At 60.1% G+C, this 21,129-nt stretch overlaps 2 protein-coding genes across 7 annotated transcripts; both read right to left on the bottom strand.

Annotated features, from left to right (window-relative positions):
* Positions 1 to 982: 982 nt before the first annotated feature.
* On the bottom strand, positions 983 to 8,870 carry SSH3 (slingshot protein phosphatase 3). 3 transcript variants are annotated; one of them, XM_045775756.2, is made up of 14 exons: positions 8,618 to 8,870; positions 8,077 to 8,114; positions 7,267 to 7,498; positions 6,319 to 6,437; positions 6,167 to 6,238; positions 5,785 to 5,850; positions 5,482 to 5,670; positions 5,306 to 5,399; positions 4,755 to 4,883; positions 4,624 to 4,670; positions 3,785 to 3,931; positions 3,422 to 3,622; positions 3,048 to 3,321; positions 983 to 1,969 (listed from the first exon to the last, which is right to left on the bottom strand). In XM_045775756.2, the coding sequence occupies exons 1-14, from the start codon at positions 8,681 to 8,683 to the stop codon at positions 1,694 to 1,696; spliced, it is 1,950 nt and encodes a 649-aa protein (XP_045631712.1). In that variant the 5' UTR covers positions 8,684 to 8,870; the 3' UTR covers positions 983 to 1,693. The 3 variants fall into 3 exon arrangements, with proteins under 3 accessions (XP_045631712.1, XP_045631711.1, XP_045631713.1); XM_045775755.2 differs by having other exon boundaries at positions 8,077 to 8,117; positions 8,618 to 8,869; XM_045775757.2 differs by lacking the exon at positions 5,785 to 5,850 and having other exon boundaries at positions 8,077 to 8,117.
* Positions 8,871 to 9,828: 958 nt separating this feature from the next.
* ANKRD13D (ankyrin repeat domain 13D) lies at positions 9,829 to 19,375 on the bottom strand. 4 transcript variants are annotated; one of them, XM_045775758.2, is made up of 15 exons: positions 19,108 to 19,375; positions 18,447 to 18,582; positions 18,206 to 18,330; positions 17,460 to 17,505; positions 17,238 to 17,381; positions 16,799 to 16,988; positions 13,266 to 13,332; positions 12,782 to 12,863; positions 12,496 to 12,557; positions 12,262 to 12,392; positions 11,158 to 11,315; positions 10,950 to 11,066; positions 10,711 to 10,874; positions 10,542 to 10,633; positions 9,829 to 10,198 (listed from the first exon to the last, which is right to left on the bottom strand). In XM_045775758.2, the coding sequence occupies exons 1-15, from the start codon at positions 19,195 to 19,197 to the stop codon at positions 9,985 to 9,987; spliced, it is 1,818 nt and encodes a 605-aa protein (XP_045631714.2). In that variant the 5' UTR covers positions 19,198 to 19,375; the 3' UTR covers positions 9,829 to 9,984. The 4 variants fall into 4 exon arrangements, with proteins under 4 accessions (XP_045631714.2, XP_045631715.2, XP_045631716.2 ...); XM_045775759.2 differs by having other exon boundaries at positions 10,542 to 10,576; XM_045775760.2 differs by lacking the exon at positions 19,108 to 19,375 and adding an exon at positions 18,764 to 19,090.
* Between the last annotated feature and the right edge of the window lie 1,754 nt (positions 19,376 to 21,129).

The raw sequence follows: 21,129 nt of genomic DNA, 5'->3' as shown, positions 1-21,129 counted from the left end.
AGGGTGAATTCTATCAACGTATAGAGGACACATATTGTTAAAATATCAAAGCGGGAAGGGGGGCACTTGGGGATTTCCTGATCTAATCCCTTTGTTTTACAGAAAGAAACAGAGACTTGAGGTGGAGTAACTTCTAAGTGGCAAAGCCAGGGCTAGAACCGGGCTCCCTGGCCCTTGGTACTCCAGGGCTAGAGCAGTGCTGGGGTCCCACCAGGGTCTGGATGAGAAATGCCCTTAAAATGGGGCATGAGTTCTCAATCAATGAGAACATTCGGTGCCAACTCCTACCTCTGAGTCATCTTTGAAGGAAGGCTTTGCATACTCACCCCCAACCCCAAACAAAGTAGAGAATATGATCTTGGGAACAGGGGACAGAAGTGACAAAGATGGGACCACTTATTCTCCTTGAACACTAAACCTGACCAAAAGGAACCTGTGCCTAGAAAGGGAGGGCTCATCGAGGGACCTTCTTTCTTGGCAGTGATGCGCTGGCTTGGAAAATCAGGCTCTGTTGCATCATGGCAGGAGGAAGATTCCTGGGACCCAAAATGTGCTCGAGAACTATCATCAAGTGTCCAAAAGGAGCCTTAGCTTCTGGAACAGGCTTGGTCCTGTCCAGATAGGCGTTGGCAGCTCCCACTTCCTCATGGGTAACTCCCTTCAGCTGTCCCAACAGAGCCAAGCACCTGCTGCCCAGTGTAGGCTTGCCCCCCCCCCCGCCAACCTGCCTGAGGGGCGCGTGGGCAGCTAACATTTACACAGGCCCTGCCCTAGGAGATGAGGGAGATAGCACTGGTTTCCCCTCTTCTCTTCCCCATTCTTTCTCCCACTCCACCCCAAACCCACCACTGCCCCAGACAGGCCTGTCACAAGACATCGGGGAGCTGTGAGGAGACCAGACGGGCTAGGAGAGACCAGACTCCTCGTGTAACCAGAGAAGGATCAGACTCACAGGCAGACGGCTTTATCATAAAAGTGAAAATAATACGAAAATGTTTTTTATTTCTAAGTACAAAGCCAGATACTATTAAGACTGTGAAAAACTGACTGGCCAGAGGCCATAAAGGACAAAAAGAAGACTCTCTTTGGCCTGGTGTCCTGTGACGCAGCGCAGTGCTGTGAGGGAGCGGTGGCGGGTGGCGGCAGCAGCAAGAGATTGGCGGTTGTGGAGTGTGAGAGGGAGGCTGACCGGCCAGCCCACCTGCGGGCCACATCTCTGCTCCTCAGAGCCGCCAGGCCTGGGGACTGAGGTTACTCTTGGCCTTTAAGGGCCACTGGTTCTCTAGCCTGGTGGACCCCAGGAATGAAGGGGGCAGGGGTGAGGCAGATGGGAGTGGGGGAGGGAGCAGGAGCCTTTCTGCACTGGGAAACTCAGTTTTTTATTCTGTGGCTGCAAGTGAATGTTTTGGGCAGCAACTGAGAATGAAGCAAGGTGTTCTTGCCCCCGAAGGTATCTTCAGTCTCTCTGTCACATCCCCATTATAGACAGAGAAGGTCTTGAGCCCTTGGAGAGGAGGACATGTCTGAGACTTAAGGCTGTAGCAGCCGAGGCTGTAGTGATGGAGTCTTGGGGCCACCTGGGGAGGAGCTAAAAGGAATGTGGACAGGCTGGCAGGAGTGAAGGCTGCTCGTCCCAGGAGCCGTGTGCGGGTCCCTCTATTTGTGTCTAGGGGCCGTGGCCATGTGTGAGGGCTCAGGCCTCACCCTCCTCCCCACTGCCATCCACGCTGGCCTGCCTCACCACCTTCCCCCGGACCCTGGGTGTGGAGGAAGAGCCGGCCTCCCCCTGCTCCTGGAAGGCCTGGGTCCGCGTGGCCACCAGGGCGGCGCTATTGAGGGCAACCACAGACTGGCGGGACTTCAGGGCAGGCCAAGGCCCTTTGCGACCCCGCCTGCCTCCCTCGGCCTTCGAGAGCTGCGGGAAGGGCTCTGGAGGGTCTTCCTCTGAAGATTCATTTGACGAAAACACCTGGCAGGGGCAGAGTAGAAGAAGAACCACTGAAATCTTTCCAGGGCAGGGGCACTGAGCACAAAGCCTGCAAAGGGGCAGGTGTGGAATGGTAAGTGCGTGCAGAGAAACTGGGCTACTCATGGGTCACATTTCCACGGGAGAGAAGACAGCACCCAGCCCCACCGTCCCTGCCCCTCAGCCTTCACCTGTCTACAACCTCCTGGCCCCACAAGCCCTCCTGAGCTTCCCGGAACCTGCTACATCCTTGAGGCCCCCTCCTCCTCTTGCCTCCCCCTGCCTTTGTACAGTCAGTCCTGAGAGCCTTCCAGGGGCTGGGCTCTGAGCTGGGTGCCAGGTGAAGACACTCTGCCGTTAGGAACACCCACACTCATCCATCAACCATCCATCCCCAGTGCCGCCTCCTCCAGGAAGCCTCTCCCAAATGTTCCTGCCCTCTGTGATGAGCGCTCCTTCCTCCAGGTCGGCCATCTTGGCGGGGTGGGGTGGGGTGGGGTGGTGTGGTGTGTGTGTGTGTGTGTGTGTGTGTGTGTGTGTGTGTGTGTGTTGCGTCTGGCTTCCTAAGGCAAAGGTCAGCCTCTGGTCTTCTACTTGTGTCCCGCAGCACTTAGCACAGAGATGAGGCTCCACTGCTCAGGCTGGTAGTTGGTTGTGTGGGTGCCATGACCCCCCTGTACCCCATCCTCTGATGGGTTGTCAGATTTGGGAGGGGCCGCAGAGACCATCCCATCCACCTCATCTAGGGTCAGCAGTTGGCCGTCCAGCTCCTGGCCCGCGGAGGATGGCCGGGCAGCCCTGCCCCCGAGGAAGCAAGTCCTTTCATCAGGCTGAGCGTGCCCAGGGCTGGCTCGGCCCGGAAGCCCCCTCGGATGCCCGCGGATGCCCCTGGCCCCGCAACTGCTCTCCAGCTCCCACAGACGGCAGCGCTCACTGGCCCCCACTGCGTCTTCTTGGCTGCTTTGAGGGCATGAAACGGAGCCAGCCAGGGAGAGGTCCTGGTCTCTCTCCTTCCTCCCCGCATCTGCCCCTCCTACTTCTGTCCCGCACTGTGCCCCAGCCTGGTCTCCTCCCCACGCACCTCCGGCGGATCACTGGCCCCTGAGGTGCTTTCCGGCTCTGAGGAAGGTTCCAGGAGGCTGATGGACCTCATGACCCCTCGGAGGTTGATACGGGGCCGTGGCCCAGGCTCTTCTTTCGGGGCCGCGTGGCTCTCCTGCAAACCCATAGCCTTCACCTCCCCACTGCCCCCCGGCTCTGGCGGAAGAGGTGGCAATGGTGTAGAGACATCCGGGACGAGGGGCTCCTCTGGGGAGACCCCACCCGCTTTCTGCTCCCACAGATGGCTCTGCCGGCTGTAAGGAGGTAACCCTGAGTCAGCTCTGAGTGGCCCAGCAGCCCCCCAGCCTCGGCACCCGCCTGCTCTCTCCCCCGCCCCGCATCTTCCCCTCCAACCTGGCGGTCAGGATGCCCTGGTAGGTCTGCAGCTGGCGCAGAAAGCCGGGGTTGGGGCGGGCGATGGGCCGCAGCTCCTGCACGTGGCGCAGGGCCTGCTCCAGGCTCCAGCCGTACTGCTTCATGGCGTAAGCGACCACGGTGGCGGCGGAGCGGCTGACGCCCATCTTGCAGTGGACCAGCACCCGGGTGCCCTGCGCTCTGCGGAGGCCGCACGGTCAGCTCCCCCCGCCCCGCCCCGCCGGCGTAGGGGAGGGGCGGGCTGGGCTCCACCCAGAGCAGAGGTGGGGGCAAAGGCCAGAGGGAGTCCTAGAGCTGAGGGCAGAGCCGGCGCCACGAGGGCACGGGGCGGGGGAGCCCCACCTTGCGTCCTCCACGAAGCGGTGCGTCTCCTTCCAGTGGGGCAGCAGCTGGGCCGACTCCTCGTCCCAGAGGCGCACGTTGTGGTAGATGAAACGCTCGGGGTAGAAGTTGTCGATCTCACGGGCCATGTTCAAGATGTGGCTGACCCTGCGGCGGAGGGCGGGAGGCCTGGCTGACCCTGGCCAGGGACGAGAGGCCCAGCGGCCAGCAGACCCGGCGCGGCCTGGCTGGTTCGGAGAGTCAGGCGGGGAGGAGACGGCCGTGACCCTGAGCGAAGCCTGTCGCCCTGCTGGCCTGGAGTTTCCCCCTCTGGTCCAGCACTGAGCCTTCCAGTATTCTCCGAAGTCAGTCAGAAAACAGCTCTGAGCAAACTGAGACCGCGTGCACCTGCGGCCGCTGGGGTGCCGGGGGCCACAGCGGCTTTCTCGGAAGCCCACGGTGGACTAGTGGCAGGGACCTAGGAGAGCGGGCGGCCAGGCCCCCCGGGAGAGGGGCACGCGCTTCTCCCTTGAGACGGGGTCAGTGGAGAGGAGCTTTCCTGCTTGGGAAAGGGGGTCAGGACGCCCGCGGCTGCCCCCCTTCTCCGTGTGACTGAGGCCCTGTGTCTGGGGCTGGCTTTACACAGTGGGGAGGGCGAGTGGGCCCAGCGAGCCGTCAGCAGGCCCTTCTCGCCAGCCCAAGGCCTTGCAGGGGTAGTAGCCCCAAAGGCGGGGCGGGCAGTGGAGCAGGCAGCTCCTCAGGGGGGGTCTGGGGCTTTCTGGCCAGGTTGCCCCTTGGGGGGAGGCCAAGGGAAGCCGGGAGACAGAGGGTGGGCAGTCCTGAGGGGCTCAGAGCCCTACCTATTTCTCTGCAGCTCCTCCAGGTTGGCCGCGTTCCACTCTGAGCCCTGCGGAGGGAGGGGAGCGTCACCCTCCGTCCCCCCAGCTGCAGCGCCCTCAGGCCCACCCTCACCCCTCCTGCAGCTGCTCACCAGGTAGAGGTGGGGGAAGATGCGGGAGGCGCGGTCCTGCTGGGCCATGAGCAGCAGCATCTGGTTGTCGATGAAGTCCCGGTACTGTTGGAGCGGCCGGCCCAGGCGCAGCTCCAGGGCCTGGCGGATCTGCAGGCAGAGCCACGGGGGTGCCTTGCAAGCATCCCGATGGCCCACCCTTCCCTCTGGGGCCGCAGAGGACAGGGCCTGTCACATCTAGACAGAGGAGCTGAGGCCAGGCGTGGGGGACTGGACAGGAGGCTCAGGACAGGAGGAAAGCAAGGTGGGAAGGAAGAGAGGAAAGCTCTGCCCCCCCCACCAGACCCCTACCCCCTGCCTGGGGCCAGCTCCCTCCTCACCCCTGCTCCTCCCCAGCACCAGCCCTCCACCTCTTTGGGTTTTCTGTATTGTTGGGTTTTTTCGTTTTTGTTTTTTTGTTTTTTGTTTTTTTTAAGTAAGCTCTATGCCCAAAGTGGGGCTTGAACTCATGACCCCGAGATCAACAGTCGAATGCTGGACCGACCGAGCCAGCCAGGCACCCCCCAGCCCACCTCTTTGGAAGTGACGCTCTCCAGGTCACTGGTGTCCAGCACCTCCCACAGCTCAGCCCGGATCGCCTGCTCCATCTGCACCTGTTCTGAGGGCCTGGGAGCCGAGCCCGTCAGTCCAAGGGCCCCTTCCCCACTCGGCCATGGCACCCTCCCTCTCCTCCCCTCCCTGCACTGACCGGCCAGGCTCGGCGCTGGGAGGCCGCAGAGACTCCAGATCGGCCATGGCCATCCACTCGTTGACGCAGCTCCGGTCCGAGCTCAGCCTCTCCTGGTAGTGTCCAGTCCAGGCCAGGGCGCTGCCCCCCGGCACAAGGCCACTGCCGAGAGCCGCCTCGCACGCCTGGTGCAGCACCTGGAGCGTGGCCCTAGGACAGGGGAGAGGCTGGGTCACACTGTCCTCCCTGCCGCCCCTCCCCAGACCCTGCAGTCATCTCTGAGAAGAGGAGGCGGGCCCGAGACTGGACCAACCTAACCCTTACCACATGGTCTGGATGGAGATCGGCTTGAAGATTCGGCTTTGCCCACCAGATGTCACACTGAAGCCCCTGGGGGAGATCAGGTGGGGGTAGAACCCAACTCCAGGCTCCGGGACAGAGCCCCTGAGAGGCCAACCCACTAGCCACCTTGTGAAGCTGGTCCTCAGAATACGTACACAGTACCGGGCTTCAAGACAAGCCCCATGTGCCAGATACGGGGTAGCTGAGGCCCAGAGAAGCTAGGTGACTTGTCTAGGATCACACAGCAAATCTGAGGTAGAGCTGAGCAGGCCCACGGCTGCCCAGGGCCCAGCTGCCCCATCATACACGTCACCCTGCCGGCCCCACCTCTCCCCTCTCTCCCCTCCTAGTTGCCACCTCTTACCCGTCCCCATCTAGGTACACCTGAGTGTCACTCCAGAGAGGCAAGACCAGGCCCAGGGTGCAGCTGGGGGAACTGGCAGGGGACAGAAGAAAAGCCATTGTCTCTCAGCATCTCACTTCCTTGCCCCCCTCCCTTCCTCTCCCTGCTCCCACCTGCTATCGGGGAAGTCCACCCCCAGGAGGACGGTCTCATCCTGGCTCAGATGTTCTCTTGTGGAAACTACCAGCAGGTAGCGGAGCCGAGGGGGCCGTGTTGCCTCTAGCTGGGCTGCCTGGGGAAGATGCGCAGGGAGAAGCCGAGGGTCACAGTGGCCCAAGAAGACCCTGCACCCCCCACCCCTGCCTGACACACACCTGGGCCTAGAACAGACCTGCTGCCCGCCCTCCTCAGATCCCAGATTGGTGGTTATAATTCGATGACTCCCCACTTTTGGATTTCATGGTCCCACAAAATGTTTAAGAAGATTTTTCTTAAAGGGGGTATGTGTGGAAAAAAAGGGGAGAATGGGCCTGACAGATTGCCCATTTTCAATTTCTGCCTGGGAAGGAGGCTTAGAAAAAACCTTTTCACTTGCCATCACCATCACTCTATTCAAGAAAGGTTTCTCACCCAAGAAATACTAAGGGCACAATCCCACAACAAAGGATGGTGCTTCCGTGGAATAACCTCAGCTGTAGAAAGACTACCTGCTTTTGCTTTTCCCATCTTGCGGCGGACAATGATGTGCCCCACAGGCCTCTGGGAGCTGGCCCTCCAGGCCTTCAGTATGGGGACAACTTGCGGGGTCAGGAAGGGCTCACGTGGGTTGCAGGGAACCTTGTCTGTGTAATCACCAGCTCTCAGTCCCAGTCTGCCCCTAGGGGCTCAAGCAGGACGGACCTCCCCCACCCCACCGGTTCCCGCCCCGCCAGAGACCTGAAGACGTGACTGTGCCCTGTCCAAAGGACTAAGCTGAAACGGCAGGCTCACCAGGGTTTGGGGGTTCCTACTACTGCTCCCCACTCAGACACACGGGTTAGCTCTCTTCCACCTCCCCTCCCCCCACCCCTTCCAAGGATTGGGCTCTCCCCTTTTCTCAGGGGCTCTGGGCCACCCCTCACCAGGCGGATGTCGTCCTGAGGCCTCAGCAGCTCCACCATAAGATGCAGGTGCTGGCTCTGCTCCTGCTTCCTGGGGCTCTGCGGCCCATGCCCATCGTCCGTCTGGTCCCCATGGGGCTGTTCTTCACCTGGGGGTCTCTCCACCACCTCAGGGCCAGCTTCAGCCGCTTCTTCCTTGTCTTCTCCATCCTGCAGTCTCAGGACGGCTCCATGGAGGACTGCAAAGCTCTGTCTGGCAGGGTAGCGGGTGAGCCATTAGGATCCTTTGTAGCCCCAGGACAGGTGCACCCGAATCACCCACCAAACTTGTTAAAACAGGGGATGGGCCCCATCCCTGGAGAGTCAGTAGGTCTGGAGTGGAGGCCTGAGAACGTGCATTTCTAACCGGTTCCCAAGTGCTGAGGCCACCCATTTGGGGAACTACACTCTTGGAGGCTCTCAAGCCTTCAACCCACTTGTCTAAGGGGGGCCAAGGGTTGCTTCCTTTCCTTCCCACCTGCCTAACGCAGGAGATGCCGTAAACTTGGTGGTGACCCGGAATCCTCGGGCCCTGTTGTCTCAATCTGCCTTCTGGTTTGTGACTACTGGCCTGAGCCAGGGTCTAGGATGGTGGTGACCAGGCAGAAGATGGAAGCCAAGGCACCCAGGCCAGTGCTGCAAGCCAACTGCGCCCCAGCCGTGCCCACCAGCCGTGCCCACTGGCAACACTGCCCCAGATTCAGTAGTTGGCTTTGGCTGGGAGTCCTCCAGGGTGGCAGTGGCCAGGCCTGGCGGCTGGATGTGGGTGTCTGTGTTGGGGAGGGTGCTCACCTTCGCTGGAGCCAGCTTTTCTGCTTGGATGCCTGGTCCTGCTGAGAAAGCGGCCCCCAGGGCAGAGTGAGGCAGGCAGTGGCAAGGATACTCCTCGCTGCTCTCAGGGCTGCTGGGGTGTGGGGTGGGATCGTCCCCCCCCCCAACTAGGGACTGGAACCAGGAAAGGTGTCAGATCCCTTCCTACCCTAGTCCACTCCCCACCCGGCCTCACTGGGAGAGCCTGGGCCCAGGTCCAGGTAGGGCAGCGTGGGGTGAGAGTGGGTGGGAGTGCTGGAGGTGCCCAAGGGGTTGGCCCAGATCTGGGCCTGGAAGTGGGTAGGGCCTCTGCAGTCTGGGCTGGCGCTTTGGGGCTCCAGATCTTTGGTCTGAGTTCCTGGACGCCTCAAGACCCCCTCCCCGTCCCCTCCAGCATGATACTTGGGGACCACCTCCCCACACCCCCAGGCTCAAGGGGACACTGGCAGTGGACAAGACGCACTCCCCCAGGCCCAGCTGGCAGCCAACTGCGTGGGTCGGACCACCGGAAAGCCAGACTTACCGTGGGCCCCACAGGCGTGGAGTGGCCGCTGGCCGGGGGAGAGCGGCTCACAGTGACCAGAGCCATGAGGCCTGGCCGGGGACACCTGGGCTGGTCCGGGCACTCTGCCCTCTCACAGCTCTACGGACAGTCCTTGCCCCGCAGGACCAGGAAGGAGAGACCGGAGCCACCAGGGCCTGGCACCTCCTCGGGGGCGGCCCTTAAAGGGCCAGACACTCGTCCAACCCGGCCTGCGGAGCCAGCACGGCGCGGCCGCCGCCCCTCCCTTCGCGTCTCCTCTGTTCGGCCGCCTCGCCCCCGCCCCCGGACACGTTGGAGGCGGGCCCGGGGCGGGGCGCAGGTGCGGAGCGCGGCCCGGAGGGAAGTGTCCAGAGGTCCCGCAACTTGCCGTCTTCGTTCCGGGGTTCGGTCCCTCCTCCCGGGAGGCGCCCCTGCCCCTGCCCTCTCGGCTCCGCCCACTTAGGTCACCTGAGTTCTGCTTTAGACCTCAACCGTGCTATTACCTAGAAGAGATGGGACCTAGGGAGGCAGGACTGGGGACACAGGTCTTGGACAGGAACACACACAGTGAGTCTTAAGTTGGGGGGGGCCCAAAATTCTTTCTCCTTGCTGATTGGCCCTCATGCTTCCACTCTCTGCACGAATCATTGGGAAGCATGCGGAGCTTCAGGGGAAATCAGGCGGGATTTAGAACTAACGCTTGCGGCTCACAGGGGACCCTCAGGGCCGCCTTGGAGGTGAGCAGGGCAGAGCCGCAGCAGAGGGAAGGGCCTTGGCCAAAATCACTCAGAACACGCTGGGGTCAGTGCAGGGACCCAGGCCTGGGGTGCAGCGGGCTCCCCCCAGCTGGCTGGGAGTAGTCTGGCGCCCAGCCTTCCCCCCCTCGGACAGGAGCACAGGTGGGTTCTGGGACAGCCGGTGAGTGACAGGCTCGACAGGTAGAACAGGGTCTCCGGTAGGGGAACAGGCTCCAGGGAATGGTGTTTATGGAGCACCTCCTCTGTAAGGGACCTCTGAATGGGGTTGCGTTTCACCCTCCCAACAGCCCTGGGGAGTGGGAGGCGGTCTCATTCTACAGCTGAGGAAACTGAGGCTCAGGGAAATTAAAGGGGCCACAGCCAGGATTCAAACCCAGGTCTGCGGCCATTGCCCATAGCGTCTCCCCTCAATGTCACCTCCCCACCTTGTCTCCCCACTGAGGAGAACAGGCCTGCTGCCGAAAGTCTCTTTATTTCCACCTAGGTCTCTAATGCAAGCCCACCTCCAGGGCTCCAGGCCCCGAGCTTAGCAGCAGAGAGTTTATAAATAAATAAGTTACAAAAGCAGGTGGGGGAGCAGCCCCGACGGCCCTCCCGGGGGCCGCGAGCTCAGTGCTCCGTGAGCGAGAGCTGCAGGATCCTCTGTAAGTCTTCCTCCTCCTGCTGCCCCCGTCGTTCCCGCTCCTCCTGCTCCCTCGAAGACAACTCCAGGGCCAGGCGCAGCTGCTCCTCAAAGCTTGGGGGGGCCAGGGATGGGGGTGTCCTGTGAGGGGATTCTGGGCCGCTGGGCTCTGTGGACATCTGCAGGCTTTCTTGGAGGGCCCTTCCAGACAAGGCGTGAGAGGGAGGGCAGACCAGTGAGTGCTCAGCTGGGGAAGAAGGCTAAGGGTGGGGTCATGGCTACCGAGGACAAGGGTAAGGGCAGGGCGGCTGGGACCCAAGAAACCAGAGGAAAGGGACAAGGCGAGGGGCCCGGTCTCCCCAGTCCTCATGCTGCCTTGGCCGGTAGGCAGCGCTGATTATGGAGGGTGGCCTTGGAGAGGCCGTGGGATCCCGGGACCAGCACCTCCCCATGACCCACTGCCACCAGCCAAGGGCCCCCTGGCTGGCAGGGTCCTGGGGGCGGGACAGGCTGAGACGTCCTAGTAGGTCATACAGGGCCTCACCGCTCCAGCTGAAGCTGCTCCTCATACGCGGCGGCCTGGGGAGGAGGGTGGGCACCAGGTCGGGTGTTGGTCAGGGCTTCCCAGACAGTCACCTGCAGCAGAGCCCGGAGCTGTCACGCCCGCCACCCCTGCCAGCACCCAGGGGGGCCGGCCCCTGCCTGCGTCCCACCTGCTCGGCTTCTGCGCCCGCCTCCAGCAGGCTCTGCCGGATGGCAAACTGTAGCAGGTCGTCGTCCTCGTCACGAAGGGGCTCGCTGCGCTCTGCACCCAGCACACTGTACCCCTCGGGCACCTCAAACACGGCGGGGTCCACCTCACACGGGAAAGGGCTCCCTGCGCAGGACAGGGGCTGCACTCAGCCCCGGGGCTCAGGGACCAGGGAGTGCCCCCCCCCCCCCACGGAGGTACCTGATGCCGGGCTGCCAGAGCCGGGGGCCGGCACCCACACCGAGCTCAGGGGCTCGTCACAGCCGCACAGGTTGCTGAAGGTGATGCGGGCATTGAGCACGTGGAAAAGGGGAATCTCTGTGAGGAGACAGTGAGCCTCAGCCACCGGGGCTAGAGGGCACCCAGCCCCGCCCCCCCCACCGTGCCCCCAGACCAGGCCACCCCTCACCAATCTTGACTGGGAAGCCGGGGGGAAGGCGCAGGGTGATGAAGTCACGCAGCTTGGCAAAGTGAGCATTGCTGATGGCCATCAGGTCAATGATGGGCGTCACCTGGTCGCCCAGGGAGAGCGGGTGCTCCTCGCTCAGCCACAGCGTGGCCTTGAACCTGCACAGGATGCGAGTCGAGGAGCGTTTGGCGGCCCCGCTGCTAAGACCCACCCAGCCTGGACACCGGCCTTTACTCACGCCCTCTGCCAAGCCTGAGCTGCCCTCTTGTCTGCTCAGCTGTCCCCACCTGCCTCCCCCAGGAGCTTATGTCCTTTTGGCCCTGCTGCCCCCACCCCTCCAGACCCTGGGCCCAGGCTGGGGCCTCAACTCGTCTGGATGAAGAGGGCAGGACCAGGCTGCTGGCTTCAATGAGGGCCTCATCCATTGCCCATAGCCGGCCAGCGCCTCACATTTTGCCATATTTTGGGGTCCAACAAAGCCCAGAGGTCAGGACTACCAGGGTTCCAATCTCCGCTCCGCCACTCAGTGCTGAATCTACGCGTGGTCCCTGGGACAATGCTGGGCCCGCTGCAAGTTCTATGTCATGGCTCATCAGATTCTCCTAGTGCCCTTGTGAGCAGGTGGCCCAGTGTGACTGTTATTTTACTGAGAACAGACTCTTGGAGGGTAAGACATTTCCTGGGGCCACAGTCCAGGAGTCAGGAGATGGTCAAGCTGTGAGCCCTTCCCCTCTGCCACAAGCTGGCCTCCAGCAGGAGCTCATTCAATTGAATAGAAAACCATAAATGGGCAGTGCTGCCCCTTCCTTCCTTCCTCCTTCACTCCTTCCCTCCTCCCTCCCTCCCTTCCTCCCTCCCTTCCTTCCTTCACCAGGGAAGAGTAACCAGTCCTCTGGGCCAAGCCCCAAGCTGAGTGCCAACAACCATGGATAAGACAGACTTGGTTCCTGTCCCCAAGGAGGAGAGTCTAGCAGGAAGCCAGCTGGGTGAGTGGGTCCCTCACTCTAGGGGGCCCCATGTGTGACAGGAATCTGCCAGGGCTCAGGGGATCAGGCAAGTTCCCCGTCCCTGAGGGAAGTCCCCAAGCCAGCTCTAAGACCTCACCTCTGTACTTTGCTGGACATCTCAATGGGGCGGCCGATGTTCCTTGACTCCAGGCTGAAGTTGGGATCGAAGTATTCACTGGGGGAAATGGCTGTGGGGTTGGTGGGGCTGGCGGCCTGCTGCACAGGAGCCTGGGAGGGCCGCACGACCAGACTTAGTGTTCAGGGGAGTTCCTGCCTGGCCCTGCCCAGCGGCCCCCTGCCAGTGGCCCCCACCCCCCTGGGCCTGGCTCACCCCGCTGTGGGAGGAGTGCTGCTGGGCCATCCCGAGGAAGGACTGGAATGGAGTCTTCCCTCCTAAGGAGAAAGGTTGGGAGCCCATGAGGAGACTTTGGGCCACTTTGGGCTCAGACTGCCCCCCTCCACCACCCACTCTGGGGGCCTCCTGTCGGGTGGGAGACGGAGCACATGGGAATGGGGAGGCCTTCCAGCTTGTCCCAGACGTTGCGGCCCTGACCCCAGACCAGGGTGACCCCAGCATATGGTGTGACTGGGCAGCAGGCAGGCGCACCTGGGTTTACCTTTGCTCCTCGACTTGTCCTGATCAGAGAGGTGCTCCGTGCGAGTGCGTGTCACCAGCTCCACATTGGTGGCACTGTAGACCTGGGGAGCAGGGGGAACACGGGGGGAGCTGAGGGCTCAGAGTCTGTTCCCCACACTCAGCCTCACCAGTACAGGACCCACGTCCTCCTCTCTGCAGGGACAGACAGGATCTCGCCCCCCACCATGGAGGAGGTGGCAGGGTCTGAACCGTGGGGACTCAGTCATGAGGGGAAAGCACTCCTCGTGTCGTCTCGGTAATCTGGGTTGGGGCCCTTGCCGGGGTGATCCCTAATGTGCTCGGCGGGGCCTGGGCACTCGGGCACCCGTGAGTTCCCATGGCCGCACAGGGCTTCCAGAGCCCATGGGCTACTCTGTCTCTCCTCCACATGGGTGGATACGGACAAACGGTGGAGTTCCTGGGCCTCGTCTCCTACCCCAGCCCCCACCACTAGCCTCTCCTGCCTTGGCCTCGTAGCCGCTAACGGTTTCCATCTTCTCAGACCGCCAGCCCCAGATACCACATTTGTTCCTGAAACAGACCAAACAGGAGCTCGTGAGGACCCGTACCCCTCGACCCTAGCCAGAGCCTTCCCTTCCAGAGACCCCTTCCAATTCGCCTTCCCACTGTGGAACACAAGGGCCTTGGAGAGGATGCCTGGATAGCTGGGGACCAGCAAACAGGGACTGGGGGCGAAAAAGTACTGAGGAGTTCTCATTAATTTTGTTAGGTGTGATGATGGTGTTGGGGCTGGTTTTATAAACATGCTTATCTGTTAGAGTCATGTGCAAAAGTATTTACTGCTAAAGGGATATGACATCTGGGATGTGCTTTAAAACAGTCCAGGGAAGGGTGACCTGGGCAGCTCAGTTGGTTAAGCATCTGACTTCGGCTCAGGTCATGATCCCAGGGCCCTGGGATCAAGCCCTGCTCAGTGTGTGTGTGGGGGTCTGCTTGTCCCTCTTCCTCTACCCCTCCCCCGCTTGTGCTCTCTCTCTCTCTCTCTCTCAAATAAATAAAATCTTAAAAAAAAAAAAAAAAAAGTCCAGGGAAGGGGCGCCTGGGGGGCTCAGTCAGTTGAGCATCCGACTCTTGATTTGAGCTCAGCTCCAATCTCAGGGTCATGAGATCGAGCCCCGTATGGGGCTCCAAGGTAGATGTGAAGCCTGCTTAAGATTCTCTCTTGCCCTCTTGCCCCTCCCCTCACCTCTCTCTCCCTCTCTAAAATAAAATAAAATAAATCCAGAGAAAAAAGGAAAAAAGCAAGGAAGGATAGATTCAACAAGATTGACAGAACATCGGTAAGTGTTGAAGTTGGGCGATGAGGACATTCTAACTATTCTCTCTTCTTTCGTACATTTTGAAACTTTCTAGAATAAAAGTGTGTCTGATTCAACAATAACAGCTGCAAGACATCAATACCCCACTTTTGATAATGGATGGGACAAGGAGACAAAGGATCAACAAGGAAACAGAAGAACAACCCTATAAACCAGACTTAACAGACTTTCTTAGAACATTCCACCCAACAACAACAGAACGCACATGCTTCTCAGGTGCACATGGAACGTTCTTCAGGATGGACCATATGCTAGGCCATAAAAGAAGCCTCGATAAAACTGAAAGGAGAAAAGTCATACAAAGTATGTTTTCCAACCACAAGGGAATGAAATAAGAAATCAATAACAGAATAAAGATTTGGGAAACTTCACAAATGTGTGGAAAGTAAACACACTCCTAAAAAAAACCCAAAGGGTCAACGAATAAATCAAAAGAGAAAGAAAATGCTTTGAGATAAGTGGAAATAAAGATACAATACTCAAAACTTGTGAGATGCAGGTAAAGCAGTGGTCAGAGGGAAATTTAGAGCTATAAATGACAATATTAAGAAAAAAATTAAAGACCTAAGTAAGTGGGAAATGATCACATGCTCATGGCAGAAGACACTCAACACTGTCCAGATGACAATATGCCCCAAGCTGAGTTACAGATTCAACACAAACGCTACCAGAATCCCACCTGATGACTTCTTTGTAGAAATTCACAAACCGGATCTGGAATTCCTATGAAATTGCAAGGGACCGTGAATACCCAAAATAATCCTGAGCAAGAAGAACAAAGTCAAAGACTCACGCTTTCCGATTTCAAAACTTACCACAAGGCGACACTTACTAAGCCAGTGTGGTACTGGTACAAGGACCGACATATAGGTCAACGGAACAGAACTGAGAGTCCCGAAATAAACCCATACATCTGTGGTCAACTGATTTTCCACAAGTGTGCCAAGACCATTCAATGGGGAAAGAGCAGTCTTTTGCACAAACGCTGCTGGGACAAGTGGGTCATCACCTGCAAAATAATGAAGTCGGACGCTTTCCTCACACCTACACAAATGTTAATTCAAAACGGGTCAAAGACCGAAGTGTAAGAGCTAAACCTATAAAACCTTCAGAAGAAAACACAGGGGAAAATCTTTGTGACTTTGGACTTGACAAAATACTGTTAGATAGGACACTAGAAGCACAGGTGACAAAATGAAAAAATACATAAATTGTATTTCATGAAAATTAAAAACACGTGCTTCGAAGGACACGTTCAAGAGAGTGAAAACTCAGCCCACGGAACGGGAGAAAATATTTGCAAACCATATACCTGAGAAGGGACTTAGATCAGGAATATATAAGGAACTCCTGCGACTCAAAAATGAAAGGACAACCCAGTTTTTTAAATGCGCGAAGGATCTGAATAAATACGTCTCCAAAAAAAGAGCTATAAGTGGCCAATCGGCAGATGGAAAGGTGCTCCCCATCGCTCATCACTAAGGAAATGCAGGTCACAACCACAGTGAGATGCCACTTCTCACACCCGCTAGGGGCGTTATAATCCAAAAATAAATAAATGGACACCAGTGTTGGTGAGGACATGAAGGAACTGGAACCCTCATACACTGCTCGGGGGGGGGGATGGAAAATGCTGCAGCCCCCTGGTAAACGGTCTGGCAGTTCTTCAGACAATTAACATCTGGTTACCATATGACCTAGCAACTCTACTCCCAGGTGTACATCTGAGAGAAATGAAAACTTAGGTCCACACAAAACCTCGTATACTGTTTACAGAAACACCATTCATAAAGGAAAAGGTGGAAACGATCCTAGCGTCCGTCAGCAGGTGAGTGAAGAAACAAAATGTGAGCTGGGCATGCGCTGGACAGCCATCCAGGGAACGGGGCAGTTAAACACTACGACCTGGATGAAGTCTGAAAACGTTCTCGGTGAAAGAAGCCGCACAAGACCACATATCGTATGAGTCCGGTCACGGGAGAGTCCAGAATAAGGAAATTTATAGAGAAAGTCAATCCGTGGTTGCCTAGGGCTGGGGAAGAGGGTGAGGGCACACGGGAGTTGGTAGCTACTGGATTTCTTGTTGGGGTGATGACAACGTTCTAAAGTTGACTGTGGTGACAGTGGTATTTCTGCGAACACGCCAAAAAGCACTGAATCGTACACTCGAAGGAGGTGAACTGATCGGTATACAAAATTATATTCCAGTAAAGGTGCTTGTTTCTTTGTTTTTTTCAAAAAGGTATTTCTGAAGTCTGTTCCAGGAACTGGGACGTATGTTGTTGGAGGGAGAACAGCCTGGCCGGAAGAGTCAGATTCCTAGGCTACCCACAAAGGTGGAAACAGCCATACTACTGAGACACCCACACTGGGGCAAAGAGCTGTCCTGAACCACAGCCTAAATCCTTGTTGTGATGGGAAAACGCATGAGGGCAGAAGTCAAGACACCGGGGCCCTGACCTAGCCTCCTCCCCAGGAAGACAGCTGCCCTCGGACTGACATGCTGGGGCCCGAAGGTGGCCACGGGACCCGCAGGCGGTCTGGGTGGGACGCTGGGCCTGCAGGGACCCCCGCCCCAACCTGAGCAGCCTCTGTGAGCGGCTCACCCTCCCGGAGGCCTGAACTGGGACCCACGGTGTGGCCGGGCCCCCACCGACCTCTCGAAGGCCACGTTGCGCGTGTCCAGGTGGGTGGAGACGATAGGAGAGGTGAGCCGACTGGCCACGTGCTCTTCACTGGGCCGCATGGCGGCCAGCAGCGCTTCGGGCTCAAGCAGGGCGAGCCCCAGCGTCTCGGTGTGCACCACCTGCCGGTCGTGGTCCACTTCCATCACCAAGGCTCCTGCCTCTGCCACCGGCACGGGTGCGTGAGGAGCACAAGTCAGTGCTAGGCCCCCAGACGGCGGGGGGGGGGGGCACCATGGTGCCCTCAACCACCTGCTGCTAAGTGGGTGAGGCCCCAGCCCCTGGGTCCCCTCCACTCTCAGCCGCCATTTCCACAAAGTAGAGAAAAAGAACAGCACTGTCCTCACAGGCCACAGGAGAATGTGGGGGGCTCGGCCTGCCTCATGCCCACAGTGAGTCCCCCAGAGCTCACCCTGGCCCTTGAAGATAAAACTCCTCCTGCCGCGCTGCCAGGTCATGTGCTCGAAGCCCAGAAGACTGGTGTCCACCCGCAGGCTCTCCCCCCGCTTCCACACTCGGTACACGTCGCTGGGGCACATCTTGGACACGAGGGGCACTGCGGGGAGTGTGGGGGTCACCATGGCTCTTCCCCTAGATCCCCCCCGCCCCTAGAAGCCAAGAGGTCCTCACTCACCCCAGCTGGTGAACTCCCACTTCATCTCCACGTAGAAATCGGGGGCCTGGAATAGACCAGAGCACCTGTCAGGGCCCACCTGGGATCAGCAAGTCTTAAAGTGCTATGTCCCAGCTATGCCCCCACTACAACCAAACCCCACCCAGGAAAAAGGGTGGGCTAAGTGGGGCCCTAAAAAAGTCTTGGAATAATCAGAGTATAAGTATCTGGGAGCCTGGAGGTTTGTCTCCCCCTGGCTCCCCCTGGCCACTAGCCTGCTGAGGGGCCCCAGGGGGAACTTCTTGCTCCCCCTGGGTCCCAGAGTCCTCATCTGTAAAGAGGGCACAATGACCCCCTCTGGCCCTGCCCCTCATGCTTGAGGACGACAGACAGGTACTCAGAGGCACTAGGCCACACCCGCTGAGTCAGATGAAACTCTCCCACCAGGAGACAGGCATTCACCAGGAGGCCCACATCTGAAGTTCTGTGGCGATTTCTGGTATGAGGGACCCCTGATGTCGGCACTGGCTCTCCTCCTAAAGGGCCCCATCTCACCCATGTGGGCCTGGACTCCTCTTTCCTACATGACCCTGGACTGGGGTCGGGGGGCGAGGGGGGCGGATATCGTTGACAGCGATGGGAAAGCATGCTGCCCAGACTGAGCGGTGGCGGGTGACTAGTGACCCCCATGCAGCCTGTCACAGCCCCCTGACATGGCTCCCCACCCCTCCTTACTGGCCACACCTCACCTCTGTCCCCTGCTGTACCTGGCGGAGTTTGTTGAGCAATTCCGGAATGCCAGCCAGCCTCTGCGTGGCCCTCTGGTAGTCCCGATACTGGAGCACCAATTGTACCATCTCGGGGTCCCCAGTGCTGACTGCCTCCTGCAGGACTAGGGGCACCAGGCTGCTGAGGGGAGCTCTGTCGATGGCCCCAGGCCTGGCCACTCACTGCCGCGCACCAACCCCATTGCCAGCCTCAGGGGAGCCCCTCTGCCCTCTGCAGTACCTGCCCAGCCCTGGCAGCTCTCTTTGCCCACATTGGCATTGTGTCGAAGGAGGACTCTCACAGACTCCAGGTTCCCCAGGCACACGGCCAGCTCCAGGGGAGTGCGCCCCCGGGGGTCTTCCTGTTCAATGTCGTGCTGGGGAAGAGGGGACACTCAGCACAGGGCAAGTAAAGAGAAGCAAGAAGGCCACTAGGCTGAACATGGTTGAGCGTCATCGTGGGAAATAAAGACAGCAGCCAGGCCATGGAAATGGCTGAGGGCGGCCTCTGTGTCCTCATAGGAGAGGGGAGGGAGGAGGTGGGAAGGGCGGGCCCACCTCTCCTGCCTTAGGCCAGGAAGAGAGCTGGGGTCCGGCGGTGGGGCCTGCTCAGGCAGAGGTGCAGCTGCGATGTCAAGAGTTTGGAGGGGCCTGGGGACCAGAACCAGGTTGCTTGTCCTCAGCCTGGCTCAGGGACGGTGTGGCGCGAATTCGGGGGCTGGATGCAGTGTGAAGCGGGCAGACGGGCGGGGCAAGGCCCAGCGCTGGAAACCGAGGCCAGAGGCTCAAGCGAGAGGGGCAGGTGACCCGGGCTTCGGCTCAGGCCGGGCGGCCTCCAGGAGGGAGACCACGGCTTTGAGTGGGCTGCGCGGAGGACAGCCCGGGTGCCCGGTGGGTCTCACCTGGCGGCTGTGCAGCGCGGCCTCCAGTTCGCGGTGCCGGTTCGCCCAGACGAGCCGGTGCAGCGGGAAGGTGGGGCCCGGGCCGGCCATGCTGGGCCTCAGCGCCGCATCGCGGGAGGGAGGGCGGGCGCGGCGGGGACGACCCGGCCCCACCTCGGCTTCAGACCTGGCGCAGCCCCTTCGCCTCCGCTCCGCGCCGCGCGGAGTTGCGCCCACCGCAGCCCCCGCGCCGGGGGGCAGTGGCGGCGGCGGCGGCGGCGCAGGCGGCATGGAGGGCGGGCCGGGCGGGCCGGGCGGGCCGGGCGGGCGGGGCTCGCCGGGGCGGGGCGGGGCGTCGGGCCGCGCAGTCCCTTGCCTCTCGCAGCCATGGCAACCGCAGCCGGGCCCGCACCCGCCGGGCGCTGGCGGGGGACCCGCTCAGTCGCCTTGGTAACCACGCGCGCCGGGGAAGGAGCCAGGGCCCGCGTCTCGGGGACCCCGGCCTCCGCTGGGCCTGGATCCCGGGGGCGGGCTGGCGGGCGGGGCCTGGCTTACAGCTCCGCCCGCAGCCTGCAGGGGGCGCCCCAGGCTCAGCTCAGATCCCCGCCTGCGGGTCCGGAAAAGGAAGGAAGGAGTCCGGGGGCGGGGCGGTTCGGCCAGGGGCGGGGCCTGCGCCTCTGGGACGTGTGCGCGCGTGTGCGCGTGCGTGCTCTACTGGCCGCGCTCCTGCAGCCCTAGGGTTTATCCGCGTTTCTGCGGCGGCCACCAACCCATGCCCCGGCCTTCATACCCCAGGCCCCGCGGGTACCGGCTGTGCCTGTGAGGGCGGCCGAGGTGGGAGACCCTGCCTCCCCTTCCCATCATCTCCGAGATGTCCCTAAATGCTGGCCAGCTTCTCGTAAAGCACCTTCCCCAGGGACCTGGGCCAGTGCGTCTAGTGGTCGCCTCATGACGGGCTGGGCCCAGCCGTGCAAAGAGATGGCCCCGCCGGGTCACTGGAGTCACGGATGGGAGCACTGGGGAATGGGGGCGGTGGGGTTGGCTGGAGTCAGACCTCTCCCAGTGGACTGTCCACCGTAAATGGCTGCCTTCACCCACCCCACAGATTCCTTTTGCAGAGGCTGCACTTTGCTGCCAGTGTCAGGAAAGGAAGGAGAGTTTCGAAATCAGGGCCAGCCCCTCCACCCACACCGGAACTAGGGTGCAGGCCTCAGCCGCCTGAGCTCCGTCGTTGTTACCCTAGCCTCAGCCTGGGGTTTGGTGAGGCAGCCGCCAGGCTTGGCCAAGGCTGACCCTCTGGTCTCCGTCTCCCTATTGGTAAAATACGTAACTACATATTTTGATCTAGAAGGTTGAGCTGAGTCTCTGGGCTGGGAGGGCCTGGTTGCCGTGAAGCCTGCCTTCTCACTGTGGGCAGGTGGCTCCCGTGCTATCTGGGAGCACTTTGCCACTCCGCCCTGTGGTGTCATCAGGTCACTGTGAAGTCCTTGGCTCTAGAGCAGCTCGAAGGCCTCTGAACGTCCAAAACTGGACACCAGGCCACCCTACCCCGCCGCAGCCCTCTCTAGCCTCCATCTTCCTTGAAAAGGGCTCTCCCCTCCCCCAGCTTCTTCAACCCAAATGTAAGGGCACGTTCTCTGGCTGGGCCCCTCCTGATTTCTGCAGCCTTGAACATGACTCTCCACCGGCGTTAGTCCTAATTCCACTGCCTTCTCAGCCCTATTCTAGGACCCCTTCTCCCTCTCCAACCCCCAAGCAGGGCTGCCCCTCTGCTGAAAGCCTGTTTCTACTGTCACCCTGACACCATCCCCAGGACTGCATTTCAGCTCCCTCTGGGACATCTCTGTGCCCCGGTGTTCCATGCTATCCCATGAGCATTACCTAAAACCAGATCTGGTCACATTCACCCTCTTTCCCCCAGGCTGCACTCCCTGGCTGTCCTAACTCTGAATATGCCATAGACCTCCCTGTGGGCCCTCTTGGACTCCTATCTCCCGACCCAAGTGGGGCCCATTCCTGGTGGGCTGTGTTCTTCCTCTCTTT

The sequence above is a fragment of the Ursus americanus genome, chromosome 24 (genome assembly GCF_024610735.1).
Source record: "Ursus americanus isolate L20-20 chromosome 24, mUrsAme1.1.p, whole genome shotgun sequence".
Taxonomy (NCBI): Eukaryota; Metazoa; Chordata; class Mammalia; order Carnivora; family Ursidae; genus Ursus; species Ursus americanus.
This window is presented reverse-complemented; position numbering and strand designations above follow the sequence as displayed.

What these genes read in the sequence shown, in the direction of transcription:
- SSH3 (XM_045775755.2), bottom strand. Translation starts at nt 8,683, where the DNA reads ATGGCTCTGGTCACTGTGAGCCGCTCTCCCCCGGCCAGCGGCCACTCC. An exon ending in AGAGCGTCACTTCCAAAGAG is followed by an intron (nt 4,884 to 5,305) that starts GTGGGCTGGGGG and finishes CTCTGCCTGCAG; the next exon opens with ATCCGCCAGGCCCTGGAGCT. An exon ending in CAGGGCATCCTGACCGCCAG is followed by an intron (nt 3,322 to 3,421) that starts GTTGGAGGGGAA and finishes ACCTCCTTACAG; the next exon opens with CCGGCAGAGCCATCTGTGGG.
- ANKRD13D (XM_045775758.2), bottom strand. Translation starts at nt 19,197, where the DNA reads ATGGCCGGCCCGGGCCCCACCTTCCCGCTGCACCGGCTCGTCTGGGCG. An exon ending in TGCTCAACAAACTCCGCCAG is followed by an intron (nt 17,506 to 18,205) that starts GTACAGCAGGGG and finishes GGTCTATTCCAG; the next exon opens with GCCCCCGATTTCTACGTGGA. An exon ending in CGCAACGTGGCCTTCGAGAG is followed by an intron (nt 13,333 to 16,798) that starts GTCGGTGGGGGC and finishes GGTCTGTTTCAG; the next exon opens with GAACAAATGTGGTATCTGGG.